Source organism: Oncorhynchus clarkii, chromosome 23 (assembly GCF_045791955.1).
Source record: "Oncorhynchus clarkii lewisi isolate Uvic-CL-2024 chromosome 23, UVic_Ocla_1.0, whole genome shotgun sequence".
Classification (NCBI taxonomy): domain Eukaryota; kingdom Metazoa; phylum Chordata; class Actinopteri; order Salmoniformes; family Salmonidae; genus Oncorhynchus; species Oncorhynchus clarkii.
In genome coordinates this window covers 32,245,093-32,260,312 of record NC_092169.1, presented here as the reverse complement: position 1 = coordinate 32,260,312, position 15,220 = coordinate 32,245,093, and the positions used below count along the sequence as shown (strand labels likewise).

At 41.6% G+C, this 15,220-nt stretch overlaps 1 protein-coding gene across 1 annotated transcript in view; it reads right to left on the bottom strand.

Moving 5' to 3' along the window:
- The window catches only part of LOC139381080 (mitogen-activated protein kinase kinase 6), a 49,378-nt gene extending 34,926 nt beyond the window's left edge, over positions 1-14,452 (bottom strand). Inside the window, exon 1 of the mRNA XM_071124321.1 lies at positions 14,017-14,452. Within this exon, the coding sequence (XP_070980422.1) occupies positions 14,017-14,107 (91 nt within the window). The 5' untranslated portion in view covers positions 14,108-14,452. The remainder of the gene's footprint in view (positions 1-14,016) is intronic.
- Positions 14,453-15,220: the final 768 nt, after the last annotated feature.

Here is a 15,220-nt window from a genome sequence, read left to right as displayed (position 1 = left end):
CTGATCCTCAACACTGGGGCCCCACAAGGGTGCGTTCTGAGCCCTCTCCTGTACTCCCTGTTCACCCACGACTGCGTGGCCACGCACGCCTCCAACTCAATCATCAAGTTTGCGGACGACACAACAGTGGTAGGCTTGATTACCAACAACGACGAGACGGCCTACAGGGAGGAGGTGAGGGCCCTCGGAGTGTGGTGTCAGGAAAATAACCTCACACTCAACGTCAACAAAACTAAGGAGATGATTGTGGACTTCAGGAAACAGCAGAGGGAACACCCCCCTATCCACATCGATGGAACAGTAGTGGAGTGGGTAGCAAGTTTTAAGTTCCTCGGCATACACATCACAGACAAACTGAATTGGTCCACTCACACAGACAGCATCGTGAAGAAGGCGCAGCAGCGCCTCTTCAACCTCAGGAGGCTGAAGAAATTCGGCTTGTCACCAAAAGCACTCACAAACTTCTACAGATGCACAATCGAGAGCATCCTGGCGGGCTGTATCACCGCCTGGTATGGCAACTGCACCGCCCTCAACCGTAAGGCTCTCCAGAGGGTAGTGAGGTCTGCACAACGCATCACCGGGGGCAAACTACCTGCCCTCCAGGACACCTACACCACCCGATGTCACAGGAAGGCCATAAAGATCATCAAGGACATCAACCACCCGAGCCACTGCCTGTTCTCCCCGCTATCATCCAGAAGGCGAGGTCAGTACAGGTGCATCAAAGCTGGGACCGAGAGACTGAAAAACAGCTTCTATCTCAAGGCCATCAGACTGTTAAACAGCCACCACTAACACTGAGTGGCTGCTGCCAACACACTGACACTGACTCAACTCCAGCCACTTTAATAATGGGAATTGATGGGAAATGATGTAAATATATCACTAGCCACTTTAAACAATGCTACCTTATATAATGTTACTTACCCTACATTATTCATCTCATATGCATACGTATATACTGTACTCTATATCATCGACTGTATCCTTATGTAATACATGTATCACTAGCCACTTTAAACTATGCCACTTTGTTTACATACTCATCTCATTTGTACATACTGTACTCGATACCATCTACTGTATCTTGCCTATGCTGCTCTGTACCATCACTCATTCATATATCCTTATGTACATATTCTTTATCCCCTTACACTGTGTACAAGACAGTAGTTTTGGAATTGTTAGTTAGATTACTTGTTATTACTGCATTGTCGGAACTAGAAGCACAAGCATTTCGCTACACTCGCATTAACATCTGCTAACCATGTGTATGTGACAAATAAAATTTGATTTGATTTGATTTGAAAAAAAAAAAAGGTATAGTACATAACCATATTTGATCAATAAATTATTATTGGATTTCATGAGAATTTTTTGTGTGTGTTTGTGTGCAAGCACAAGTTAATTAACAAAGCCAGTTATTTATGTTTCCATTTTAATAAAACATGTTCCAAAACAATTAGTTATTAACAATTTCAGTTAAACATACAATCAAGGAAAATCTCAGGAGAATGTTATTAGTTGACAAATAAACAATAAATAAATACATTTAGGCTACTGTTCTTTGAAATTCTGGAGAGCAGCAGTAAATTGTTTAAGAAAATAGTTTCTCTCACTGTGCTTGAAGTGTTTGTTTTGTTTCTTGAAGTGCAATGATACTGTCCAGTTTTGCCTTTGAGCATCTCTTCTGGTATTATTTTTGGATTGTTTGTAGGGAGTGGTGTTGGTATGAGGATTATAAGGTGTTGTATTAGAGAGAGAGGGTGACAGGGTGTCAGTGCTACTGTAGGTGTGGGTGACCGTAGGTGTGCTACTGTGGGTGACCGTGTGGGAAAAGATTATATAATGACTGCAGGGGGTCACAGCATCCTCCATGAACTAGAACTCCCACTTTCTTCTCCCCTGACCAGTCTTCTGATGTCCATCAATGATGGCCTTGTACCTGTGTGACACAAAATTTTGGCATCATGAGTGAACATTAACAACATTTCCATTTCAGTCAAAAGGGAGCATACATTTTTATACTGGTCCCCCGTGGGAATGTGTTGCAACGCTACCAACTGAGCCACACTAAGCCAGTCTCTCTCTCTCTCTGGAAGTGAGAGAACAAGCTAGCAAAAGGAAAGAAAGAAGAAAGACAAAGAGGAGGTAGCTACATAACAACACACACACTTCGCATCGCACGTCTCCCATGTATACAGTATAACTTTTTCTCTTGAAGCATTAGAGCTACAATTTTCTTGGTAACGGGGCTCTCATGTATTGATCAGAAGCATTACAGATGAGTAGGTCTAGTTAAATCCTGAAATAGAACACAACAAACTTCAACAGTTTGCCTAGCTAAAGGTTAGTGAGTAAGCTAGCTAATGTTAGCCAGCTAAGCTTGCTAAGACGAGGCTGCTTGAGTTTCTAGTTAGCTAAGTAACCAAGCTAGTTACACTGCTAAAAACAAAAAACGTAAATTAACAAAGTTCAACATTTGTTCAATTGCAAGTTAATTGACAAAGTGCCTTTACTCACCCGTAGTGCTTCCGCTGTTCTTCATCTTCTACATTTTAATTTGCCACACACTACCTTTTCAAACTTTTTTATATGTTTATATGTTAGCTAGGGTTCGCAAACTTTTTCCCTTGTTGAACGCATCTCAGATGTGGCTCATGCAGTGGAATGTTTTTGTTGTTATTGATCAGTTTAATCAACAAATCACAGCACATGTTGATGGGTACACTTCCTGCTTTTACTACCTGGTTTTATTTCATGCTTTGCACCTATGGGTACACTTGCAATGGCTGAAAGTCCACATATGGCTGTACATTCACAGGAGCGGAGAAAATGACACCGCAATCATTTAGCTGGCCAATTACATCATCCGAAATACCATTATGTCACAGCCCTACCCCCAACAGCACACATTTTTGTTGGACCCCCGGGCAAAAACACCCGATTCAACTTGTCAAGGGCTTGATGATTAGTTGACAAGTAGAATCAGGTGTGCTTGTCCGGGTCCACAAAAAAAAAATATGTTGGGGGTATGGTTGCAAAGGGTCGGAAACTTTCCAGTAAATTTCCAGGATTTTTCCAGAAATTTTCCATGGGAAGTTAAGACCGGGAATTTTGCTTAAATTCATCAAAAAAGTTAAGCTAACAGTGAAGCTTTTTTGTGGGATACACATAAGGCAATTCTAGGTCTTGTGGCATATTTTGGTTAAACAATTCCCAATTCAATGGAATTGCAACCCTCTGCATGCACAGTGCATTCTTCCATCACATGTGCAGTACACTCTTCCATCACATGTACAGCTGATTCTGAAGATCTTGCACACTAATGAGATGCTATTGAGCCCACACTACTACACTGTCTGAGCCAAGGACTTCATGCTTTCTGGTAAATTTTGATTACAATACTGGGTGGGGTGAAAATATTTTATATGACATACATGATTTTTTGTTAACTAGTAAATAGTAGCCTACAGCAAAGTGTGTTTAAATAATTTCTAACAATTTCTGCTAGTTAGTTTTAGCCTGATTGAGCCTGCTAGCTGAGTGTTAATTCACCTGTTTCCATACATGTTTCATTTTAAAACATTTATCTTACAAAGGAGTTGTATAATCTAACTACTTAACTATTTATCTGTACATGGAATTGCATGTTTTTTTAACTCATTTTTTTCTCATCTTTACAGGAAAATGCCACACTATCTGATGTGTGGAGACATTTTACTGCAGCTAATGTAGAAGGAAAAGTGGTGTACATTTGCAAATACTGTGCCAAATGTGAAGAATGCAACAAAGATGCAGAATCATCTGGCCAAAGTGCATAAAATTCCCTCAGCGCTCACAACAAGCAACCTCTGACAAAAGTCCCTGTACTTCTATTCGAGGTGAAAATTATGAACCAGACACCTTATCAATAGCAACAGCTTATGGTCCTCCTGGAATCAGAAGGTTTTTTTTCAATGGAGGAACGTAGTCAGAGAAATGCTGATGAATGTCTTGCTCGAGCTGTGTATGCAACTGGTTTACCTCTGATGCTCACAGGCAATGTGTATTGGAAGAGATTTCTGAATGTTCTTCGCCCAGCATACACCCCTTCAACCAGACATGCTTCACCTACTTTTTTGCTGGATGCAGAGTTTAACAGCTTTCAAGTGAACGTCAAGCATATCATAGAGAAAGCAGACTGTATTGCAATCATCTCTGATGGGTGGTCGAATGTTCGTGGGCAAGGAATAATTAACTACATCATCTCCACCCCTCAACCAGTACTCTACAAGAGCACAGACACAAGGGACAAAAGACACACCGGTCTCCACATTGCAGATGAGCTGAAGGTAGTCATCAATGACCTTGGACCCCAGAAGGTATTTGCAATTATGACAGACAATGCTGCGAACATGAAGGCTGCTTGGTCTAAAGTGGAGGAGTCCGACCCTCACATCACACCCATTGGCTGTGCTGCTCATGCATTGAATCTGCTCCTCAATGACATCATGGCACTGAAAACATTGGATACACTCTACAAGAGAGCCAAGGAAATGTTTAGGTATGTGAAGGGTCATCAAGTTCTCACCAATTAAAGTAAGAAGAATAAGAGCACCACATTGAAGCTGCCCAGCAACACCCGTTGGGGTGGTGTTGTCATCATGTTTGACAGTCTCCTGGAGGGGAAGGAGTCTCTCCAAGAAATGGCCATATCACAGTCTGCCGATATGGACAGCCCCATCAAGAGGATCCTCCTGAATTATGTATTTTGGGAGAGTGGTAAGCAGCCTGAAACCTATAACAGTAGCCATTGCATGCACGGATTTAGGGAGACAATGTCATCCTTTCTGATTTTCAGACTCTGCTTGCAGATGTAAGAGAAGAAATCCGTACTGCCCTGCCCACTTCACTGTTTCTCCAAGCAGAGGAAACTGCAGTTCTGAAATACATCAAAAAGCGTGAAGACTTCTGCCTGAAGCCCATACACACCGCAGCGTGCATGTTGGACCCCAAGTATGCTGGCAAGAGCATCCTGTCTGGTGCAGAGATCAACAAGGCCTATGGTGTCATCACTACTGTGTCTCGCTACCTTCGCCTGGATGAGGGCAAGGTTCTTGGCAGTCTGGCGAAGTACACTTCCAAGCAAGGGCTTTGGGATGGCGATGCAATATGGCAATCTGCCACCTGGTGGAAGGGACTTCGTGGATCTGAGGCTCTTTCCCCTGTTGCATCCATCATCCTCCAAATCCCACCAACATCAGCCGCCTCAGAGCCAACTGGTTCCTGTTTGGGAAAACACACACACACCAAAGCACAAAACAGGCTGACCAATACAAGGATTGAAATATTGGTGGCCATCTGGGCAAATCTGAGGCTTTTTGAGCCTGACAACAAGCCATCCTCAGCAAGGTTGGAAAGTGACAGTGAAGATGAGGCCTCAGTCTGATGTTCAAGACGTGGATATTGAGGAGGTCCAGGGAGAAGACTATACTAGACTATACTTTTACAGATGTATGTTGAAAACATTTTTGGGAGATGCGATGGATCATATTCCCTTTTATTGTTCAGTGAAATCATCCCATGTGAAGGGTCAACTCATTTAATTCAAGTTAAATTCGGAACTAAATTATTTTGTTTTTTATTTCTATTGGAAGGGTTGAATCATTTGCAGTTATGTCTATTTATGATAAGGTCAAATGTTTCTGTCTCCATATATGGTAAATATATCCAATTAAAAAACGCTATCAATATTAATTTGCATATATTCCTGATAATTCCCACAGAAAGTTTCCACTTCTGAATTTTCCCCAAAATGTGCAACCCTAGATCTGATATAGGAACAATACCTTTAAGTTTGAAATGATTCCGTTTGATTAGAGAATGAATCTATGCGATTCTGTTCAATGCGATATGATACACTAACATTCGATGCATAAACACATTCATTTTCCATTCTAAATTCAAATCAAATCTGCTGCCGATGAAGTTCATGAGCTGGGCCTCTTTTTTTGTTGCAATGAATATATAGCAGAAGTTTGGATTCCACCCCCATCGCAAAATCGAATGGTTTTTTTAACGTTTAGAAGTTTAGTGAGCTTATTTTCTCCTCAAAAGTGATTCCTCATTATTAAATTATCAACATTATCCTGTATATCATTAAAATGGCGCAGGAGATGAAGGCTGACGTTTTACGTGTCCCCAACCGGTTGTGTTTTTTTGTTCGTTAATTTGCGTTGTTTGTAACTTATTTTGTACATAATGTTGTGGTTACTGTCTTTTATGACCGAAAAATAACTTCTAGCCATCAGGACTGCGATTACTCACTACGGACTAGCAGAATCCTCTTTTTCCTTTCATGACTTTGACGAGCCCGACATGAAGGATACACTGCTTCCTCGGGAACAGGCCCCGATCCCCAAGATCTGCGTGAAGAGGCAGAGAAAGAAGGGCGAAGGTCGGGCTGCCTTCTGAGAATTCGTAGGCGATCGAATAAACCCCCACTTCCCTCCATTCTGCTAGCAAACCTACAATCTTTGGACAATAAAATCGACAAGTTACACGGAAGATTAAACTACCAACAGGACATTAAAACTGATGGACGACGACAACATCAACATACAGTTGGCTGGTTATACGATGTACCGGCAGGATAGAACAGCAACATCTGGTAAGACAAGGGGTGGCGGTCTATGTATTTTTGTAAACAACAGCTGGTGCACGATATCTAAGGAAGTCTCGAGCTATTGCTCACCAGAGGTAGAGTATCTCATGATAAGCTGTAGACCACACTATCTACCTAGAGAGTTTTCATCTGTGTTCTTCGTAGCTGTTTACATACCACCATAGTCAGAGGCTGGCACTAAGACAGCATTGAATGAGCTGTATTCTGCCATAAGCAAGCAAGAAAACACTCACCCAGAGGCGGCGCTCCTAGTAGCAGGGGACTTTAAATGTAGGGAAACATAAATCCGTTTTACCAAATTTCTATCAGCGTGTTAAATGTGCAATCAGAGGGAAAAAAACTCCACCTTTACTGCACACACACAGAGACGCAATCATACCTCTCCCTCGCCCTCCATTTGCTAAATCTGACCATAATTCTATCCTCCTGATTCCTGCTTACAAGCAAAAAATAGAGCAGGAAGCATCAGTGACTAGATGAATAAAAAAGTGGTCAGATGAAGCAGATGCTAAGCTACAGGACTGTTTCACTATCACAGACTCCAATATGTTCCAGGTTTCCTCCGATGGCATTGAGGAGTACACCACATCAGCTATTGGCTTCCTCAACAACTGCATCGTTGACGTCATCCCCACAGTGACCGTACGTACATACCCCAACCAGAAGTCATCGATTACAGGCAACATTCGCACTGAGCTAAAGGCTAGAGCTGCTGCTTTCAAGTAGCGGAAAGCTTATAAGAAAACCAGCTATGCCCTCCGATGAACCATCAAACAGGCAAAGCGTCAATACAGGACTATGATTGAACCGTACTACACCGGCTCTGGCGCTCGTCGGATGTGGCAGGGCTTGCAAACCATTACAGACTACAACTGGCAAGTGTCTTCACTGGCATTTTCAACCTCTCCCTGTCCGAGTCTGTAATACCAACATGTTTCAAGCAGACCACCATAGTGCCTGTGCCGAAGAACACTAAGGTAACCTGCCTAAATGACTACCGACCTGTAACACTCACATCTGTAGCAATGAAGTGCTTTGAAAGGCTGGTCATGGCTCACATCAACACCATTATCTCAGAAACCCTAGACCCACGCCAATTTGCAACCCGCCCCAGCAGACGATGCAACCTCCATTGCACTCCACACTGCCCTTTCCACCTGGACAAAAGTAACACCTATTTGAGAATGCTATTCATTGACTACAGCTCACCGTTCAACACCATAGTGACCTCAAAGCTCATCAATAAGCTAAGGACCCTAGTACTAAACACCTCCCTCTGCAACTGGATCCTGGACTTCCTGACGGTCCGCCCCCAGGTGGTAAGGGTAGGTAACAACACATCCGCCATGCTGATCCTCAACACAGGGGCCCCTCAGGGGTGCGTGCTCAGTACCCTCCTGTACTCCCTGTTCACTCAGGCCTGCATGGCCAGGCACAATTCCAACACCATCATTAAGATTGCCGATGACAGCAGTGGTAGGCCTGATTACCGACAAAGACGAGACAGCCTATAGGGAGGAGGTCAGAGACCTGGCCATGTGGTGCCAGGACAACAACCTCTCCCTCAACATGATCAAGACAAAGAAGATGATTGTGGACGACAGGAAAAATAATACAGAACATGCCCCCATTCTCATCGAAGGGGCTGCAGTGGAGCAGGTTGAGATCTTTAAGTTTCTTGGTGTCCACATCACCAACAAACTAAGACGGTCCAAGCACACCAAGACAATTGTGAAGAGGGCACGACAAAACCTATTCCCCCTCAGGAGACTGAAAAGATTTTGCATAGGTCTTCAGATCCTCAAAAGATTCTACAGCTGCACCATCGAGAGCATCCTGAACTAGAGGTTGACCGCTGCTACTACTGTTATCATCTATGCATAGTCCCTTTAATATGTAGGTTGGCAAATTAGTTCGCAATGAGCCAGGCTGCCCAAACTGTTGCATATACCCTGACTCTGCGTGCAATGAACGCAAGAGAAGTGACACAATTACACCTGGTTAATATTGCCTGCTAACCTGGATTTCTTTTAGCTAAATATGCAGGTTTAAAAATATATACTTCTGTGTATTGATTTTAAGAAAGGCATTGGTGTTTATGGTTAGGTTCAGTCGTCCAACCATTGTGCTTTTTTCGCAAATGCGCTTTTGTTAAATCATTCCACAGCGTTGCATCGATTATATGCAAAGCAGGACACGCTAGATAAACTAGTAATATCATCAACCATGTGCAGTTATAACTATTGATTATGATTGATTGTTTTTTATAAGATAAGTTTAATGCTAGCTAGCAACTTACCTTGGCTTCTACTGCATTCGCGTAACAGGCAGGCTCCTTGTGGAGTGCAATGAGAGGCAGGTGGTTAGAGCGTTGTTAACTGTAACTGTAAGGTTGCAAGATTGGGTCCCCCAAACTGACAAGGTGAAAATCTGTCGTTCTGCCCCTGAACGAGGCATAGACTATTGAAAATAAGAATGTGTTCTTAACTGACTTGCCTAGTTAAATAAAGGTGTAAAAAATAAAATAAAAATCGGCAAAATCGGCACCTAAAAACACCGATTTCCGATTGTTATGAAAACTTGAAATCGTCCCTAATTAATCGGCCATTCCCATTAATCGGTCGACCTCTAATATACAGTGCCTTGCGAAAGTATTCGGCCCCCTTGAACTTTGCGACCTTTTGCCACATTTCAGGCTTCAAACATAAAGATATAAAACAGTATTTTTTTGTGAAGAATCAACAACAAGTGAGACACAATCATGAAGTGGAACGACATTTATTGGATATTTCAAACTTTTTTAACAAATCAAAAACTAAAAAATTGGGCGTGCAAAATTATTCAGCCCCTTTACTTTCAGTGCAGCAAACTCTCTCCAGAAGTTCAGTGAGGATCTCTGAATGATCCAATGTTGACCTAAATGACTAATGATGATAAATACAATCCACCTGTGTGTAATCAAGTCTCCGTATAAATGCACCTGCACTGTGATAGTCTCAGAGGTACGTTAAAAGCGCAGAGAGCATCATGAAGAACAAGGAACACACCAGGCAGGTCCGAGATACTGTTGTGAAGAAGTTTAAAGCCGGATTTGGATACAAAAAGATTTCCCAAGCTTTAAACATCCCAAGGAGCACTGTGCAAGCAATAATATTGAAATGGAAGGAGTATCAGACCACTGCAAATCTACCAAGACCTGGCCGTCCCTCTAAACTTTCAGCTCATACAAGGAGAAGACTGATCAGAGATGCAGCCAAGAGGCCCATGATCACTCTGGATGAACTGCAGAGATCTACAGCTGAGGTGGGAGACTCTGTCCATAGGACAACAATCAGTCGTATATTGCACAAATCTGGCCTTTATGGAAGAGTGGCAAGAAGAAAGCCATTTCTTAAAGATATCCATAAAAAGTGTCGGTTAAAGTTTACCACAAGCCACCTGGGAGACACCAAACGTGGAAGAAGGTGCTCTGGTCAGATGAAACCAAAATTGAACTTTTTGGCAACAATGCAAAACGTTATGTTTGGCGTAAAAGCAACACACCATCCCCACTGTCAAACATGGTGGTGGCAGCATCATGGTTTGGGCCTGCTTTTCTTCAGCAGGGACAGGGAAGATGGTTAAACTTGATGGGAAGATGGATGGAGCCAAATACAGGACCATTCTGGAAGAAAACCTGATGGAGTCTGCAAAAGACCTGAGACTGGGACGGAGATTTGTCTTCCAACAAGACAATGATCCAAAACATAAAGCAAAATCTACAATGGAATGGTTCAAAAATAAACATATCCAGGTGTTAGAATGGCCAAGTCAAAGTCCAGACTTGAATCCAATCGAGAATCTGTGGAAAGAACTGAAAACTGCTGTTCACAAATGCTCTCCATCCAACCTCACTGAGCTCGAGCTGTTTTGCAAGGAGGAATGGGAAAAAATGTCAGTCTCTCGATGTGCAAAACTGATAGAGACATACCCCAAGCGACTTACAGCTGTAATCGCAGCAAAAGGTGGCGCTACAAAGTATTAACTTAAGGGGGCTGAATAATTTTGCACGCCCAATTTTTCAGTTTTTGATTTGTTAAAAAAGTTTGAAATATCCAATAAATGTCGTTCCACTTCATGATTGTGTCCCACTTGTTGTTGATTCTTCACAAAAAAAATACAGTTTTATATCTTTCTGTTTGAAGCCTGAAATGTGGCAAAAGGTCGCAAAGTTCAAGGGGGCCGAATACTTTCGCAAGGCACTGTATATATTAGGAATGATGCATATCGGAGAATCATTACATCACTAGTCAACAGTACTACTCCTAGTAGGAGTGGGAACTATGGACAGGATTCTTCAATTAAGTGTTTGTTGTCATTCAACGAGAGATGTCCAATTTAAATGCAAATGTTGAGAAATACTGCATCAAACATTCTGGGTAAATGTAAAATTGCACAACTAAGTCCTCCTCTGCAATTTTTTGAAATAAATTAATAACAGATCTTGATTTATCTTAAATTAATTCCAAATATTTGGAGGAAGTGTATACTGGCCATGTTGTTGCTACGGCATCGCAACAGTAATACTGCCGCATTTTTCTTTTTTTTCCAGCGAAGGTCTTTTAAAGGGAGTATGCGAAGCACAGACGTTCACTTCACCTGGCGGTGTTCTGCTAGTAGCAAACCGAACCTATTACACGGTCGCTTTTAGGCAATCCCCCAACCAAACGCTCACGCACAACCAGATATTGATTGTAGACAGCCTATGTCAATTAACCTCTCTGGGATATGTGGGACAGTAGCATCCCACCTGGCCAACATCCAGTGAAAATGCAGAGCGCCAAATTCAAATAAACTACTATAAAAATTCAATTTTGATGAAATCACACATTCAATATACCAAATTAAAGCTACACTTGTGATTCCAGCCAACGTGTCAGATTTCAAAAATGCTTTACGGCGAAAGCAAACGATGCTATTATCTGAGGATAGCACCCCAGTAAACAAAGAGAGAAAAGCATATTTCAACCCTGCAGGCGCGATACAAAACGCAGAAATAAAAATATAATTCATGCCTTACCTTTGACAAGCTTCTTCTGTTGGCACTCCAATATGTCCCATAATTCATCACAAATGGTCCTTTTGTTCAATTAATTATGTCGATATATATCCAAAATGTACATTTATTTGGCGCGTTTGATCCAACTTGCGCAACGTGACTACAAAATATCTCAAAAGTTACCTGTAAGCATTTTCCAAACATTTCAAACTACTTTTGTAATACAACTTTAGGTATTTTTTAACGTAAATAATCAATAAAATTGAAGACATGATAAACAGAGTTCAATACAGAATGATAACAAAGTGTAGCGAGCATTTCTGGTCACGCGCCTCTATCTAACAGTACACTTCAAGTTACCCTCGTTCTGGATGGCCGTACTTCGTCATTACACAAAGGAAAAACCTCAACCAATTTCTAAAGACTGTTGACATCCAGTGGAAGCGATGGGAACTGCAAGCCCTTGCCTTAGAATTCTAGATTCCCAATGAAACCCCATTGAAAAGAGTGCCAAATAAGTTTTGTTATACTCACAGACATCATTCAAACAGTTTTAGAAACTTGAGAGTGTTTTCGATCCAAATCGACTAATAATATGCATATCCTGGCTTCTGAGCCAGAGTAGCAGGCCGTTTACTTTGGACACGCTTTTCATCCGGAAGTGAAAATACTGCCCCCTGTCCCAAAGAAGTTAAATAACATCTCCCAGGATTTTCTACTTGCAGCAAACCTAGTGAATAATGCTGGTCCCCCCAGAAAAATGTAATGGCCCTAACTAGAAGGAATATGGTGCCCTTTGTGACACATCCGATAATTGTACTCCTGGCTATGCTAATCTTATTTGAATCATATACTGTACATTTTTTCTCCTTGATGATCTGTCAAAATTCATGTTCACCCCAGCAGTGAAGGCTAATGAGGGAAGGCCGACTCATAAAAACTTCTGGATTTATAGAAGTAATAAAACAATTAGGCATGTGGTGTGAAAACACTCCAAGACTTTCAAAGATGCAAATGCTGTCTGAGAAGATTAGATCAGGGGTGTAAAACTAATTCCATGGAGTGCCCAGAGTCTGCTGGTTTCTCTTTTAATGTGTGTCCAATGGAACAAGACAACCAGGTGAGGGGAACTCCTAATTAATCAGTGACCAGTAATCATTAAATCAGTAATCATTCATTAACCAAGTACAAGGGAGCAGCGCACACCTGCAGACACTCATCCCTCCATAGAATACATTTGACACCTGTGGATTCATTAGGTCAGTAGAAATGCATTCCAGAGGGTTATAGAAGTTGGTTCTGATTATTGTCTCTAGGCATACTCTTGTGCAGTGGTCTTGAGAGAATTCCCTTACAAAACAAGATGGCTGTTTTGAAACTTTAGTAAAAGTGCAGTAACTGCAGTCAACTGATATTTTGGACACAGTAATTGTTGCTATGGCGTAACACTGCAATAACAAAAAACGTATTTTGGAAGCAGTATTTGCAGCATACTGCAATCTGTTTTCTTAAGGGAAAGCTGTTAGAGCTGACATAGAATATTCTACTAGCTACTTACTGACTGTGAAAAGGACATTTTTGCTTGGAGACTCGTATTTTAATAGCATATTGCCCTGTTCCTTTGGCTGTTTGCATCAGTAAACGTTCACACAGCAGATCTAAATTTAGCTTTTTATTTGTTGAAATGTCTACATTATTTATTACTGCAGGAACAAAGCTCAGTCACTAGGACGAGGCGTCCCAATAATTTTCCATTGTGCACCACTGACAGTGAAAACAAAACCGTAACAAGAAGAAAATGGTTAGAGTAACTTGTGTGATTTTCAAAAATCCGTTTGAACTGAACTTGACCTGGCTACAACGCATGCACAATACTGTACGCACAGTTCGCAGTTAATGGATGCACCTTGTGTGAAAGTGCAAATGCAGTGCAATACATGTATTTGATGCATTACCTTGCACATGCAACATCTCGTCGAAATATGTATGGATAGTGCATGCTTTAAAGGCGTTGCAATGTTATGTCTGCAGTGTGTTGCTGACTATGACATGTTGCTGACTGTATGACAGTTATATCTACGCTATAACATCTCTGGTACAAGAGGACTGCAAATACCGTAAAAATGAGCAATGATTGTTAGACAGCATCGTCTTACCAGGAACTCTGCAAAAGAAAAGATCTAAACAGGAAATGCTGACCCTTTTAACGTATCAAACTTTAAAATGCATTGACTATATCCAACCTGCAGACAATGCAGAGCTGATTGCATATCAGTATTTTTGCACAGATCGCATGTAATATTCTTACCTCCCTTTGGTTGAGACATTTCCCCTTTACTTTGATCGGGGGGAGGGGAAGCACAAAAGACTTTGCCTTCTTTCTCACTCCCTCCCTCCATCGCCCTCGCACGGGAGCTTGCTTCAGCGGGTTGCTTTGCAATAAAGATGCAAAATACAAGCAGCGATCTTTATGCACTTGGAGCCTTTTTGCGTTTGAACCGTGTGTGTCGTGCAAAGAGCAATATTACAATTGCACACCTTGCAAAACGGTCTGGAACCTTGCAAAACGGTCTGGAAATTGGTAATTTTGCAATTGTATCGCAAAGAATTCTCAGCGGCACTTAAATAATGGACTACGGCTGGCAGCTGAAAGCTACTAATTTCGATCAGACGAGCCAGCGACGGAAGAGGAAGCGAGACATGCCACTCGCTGTTTTTTTTGTTTTTTTAGTTCAATGAAAGTCGATGAACTAAGTAGACCAGACCCAGCTGAGACGCACCATGTTATGTAGACCGGCACTGACAGTTTTTTTTTATGGTAAAATGCCTGAGCGAACTATCTTCATTTATCCACCATCTTTGGTGTGAGCCATTGGCCTATGGTTTGTGCTATGGGGGATCATTGGGACGTCCCTACCCTAACCATTGCTTAACCTGAATCCTTACCTTAACCATTTAAATGTCAACTTCAATGGGGGGTAGGGACGTCCCAAGGAATCCAGATATCAAGAACCATTGGCCTGTTTTACAAACGTTCTAACTGCTTGGGCAAAAGGATTGTGGGAACTGTAGTCAATTATGTAGTTATGCATACTGTATTACAGCATTATATTACTTTACTGCAGTATCTGAGTATGGCTATGTGTGATAAATGATCAGCATGTTTTCTCTGGCTGCTATATTAAACTTTATATATCTATAGTGCTGTGAAAAAGTATTTTCCCCCTTTCTAATTTTCTCTACTTTAGCATATTTTTTATACTGAATTTGACCAGATCCTCAACCAAAACCTAATATTAGATAACGGGAACCTGAGTGAACAAATAATACAACAGTTACGTACTTATTTCATTTATTTCCTAAACAAAGTTATGCAATACCTAATGCCCCTATGTGTAACAGTAATTGCTCCCTTACACTCAACTGGTTGTGCCACCTTTAGCAACAATGACTCCAACCAAACGCTTCCTATAGTTGTTGATCAGTCTCTCACGTCGCTGTGGAGGAATTTT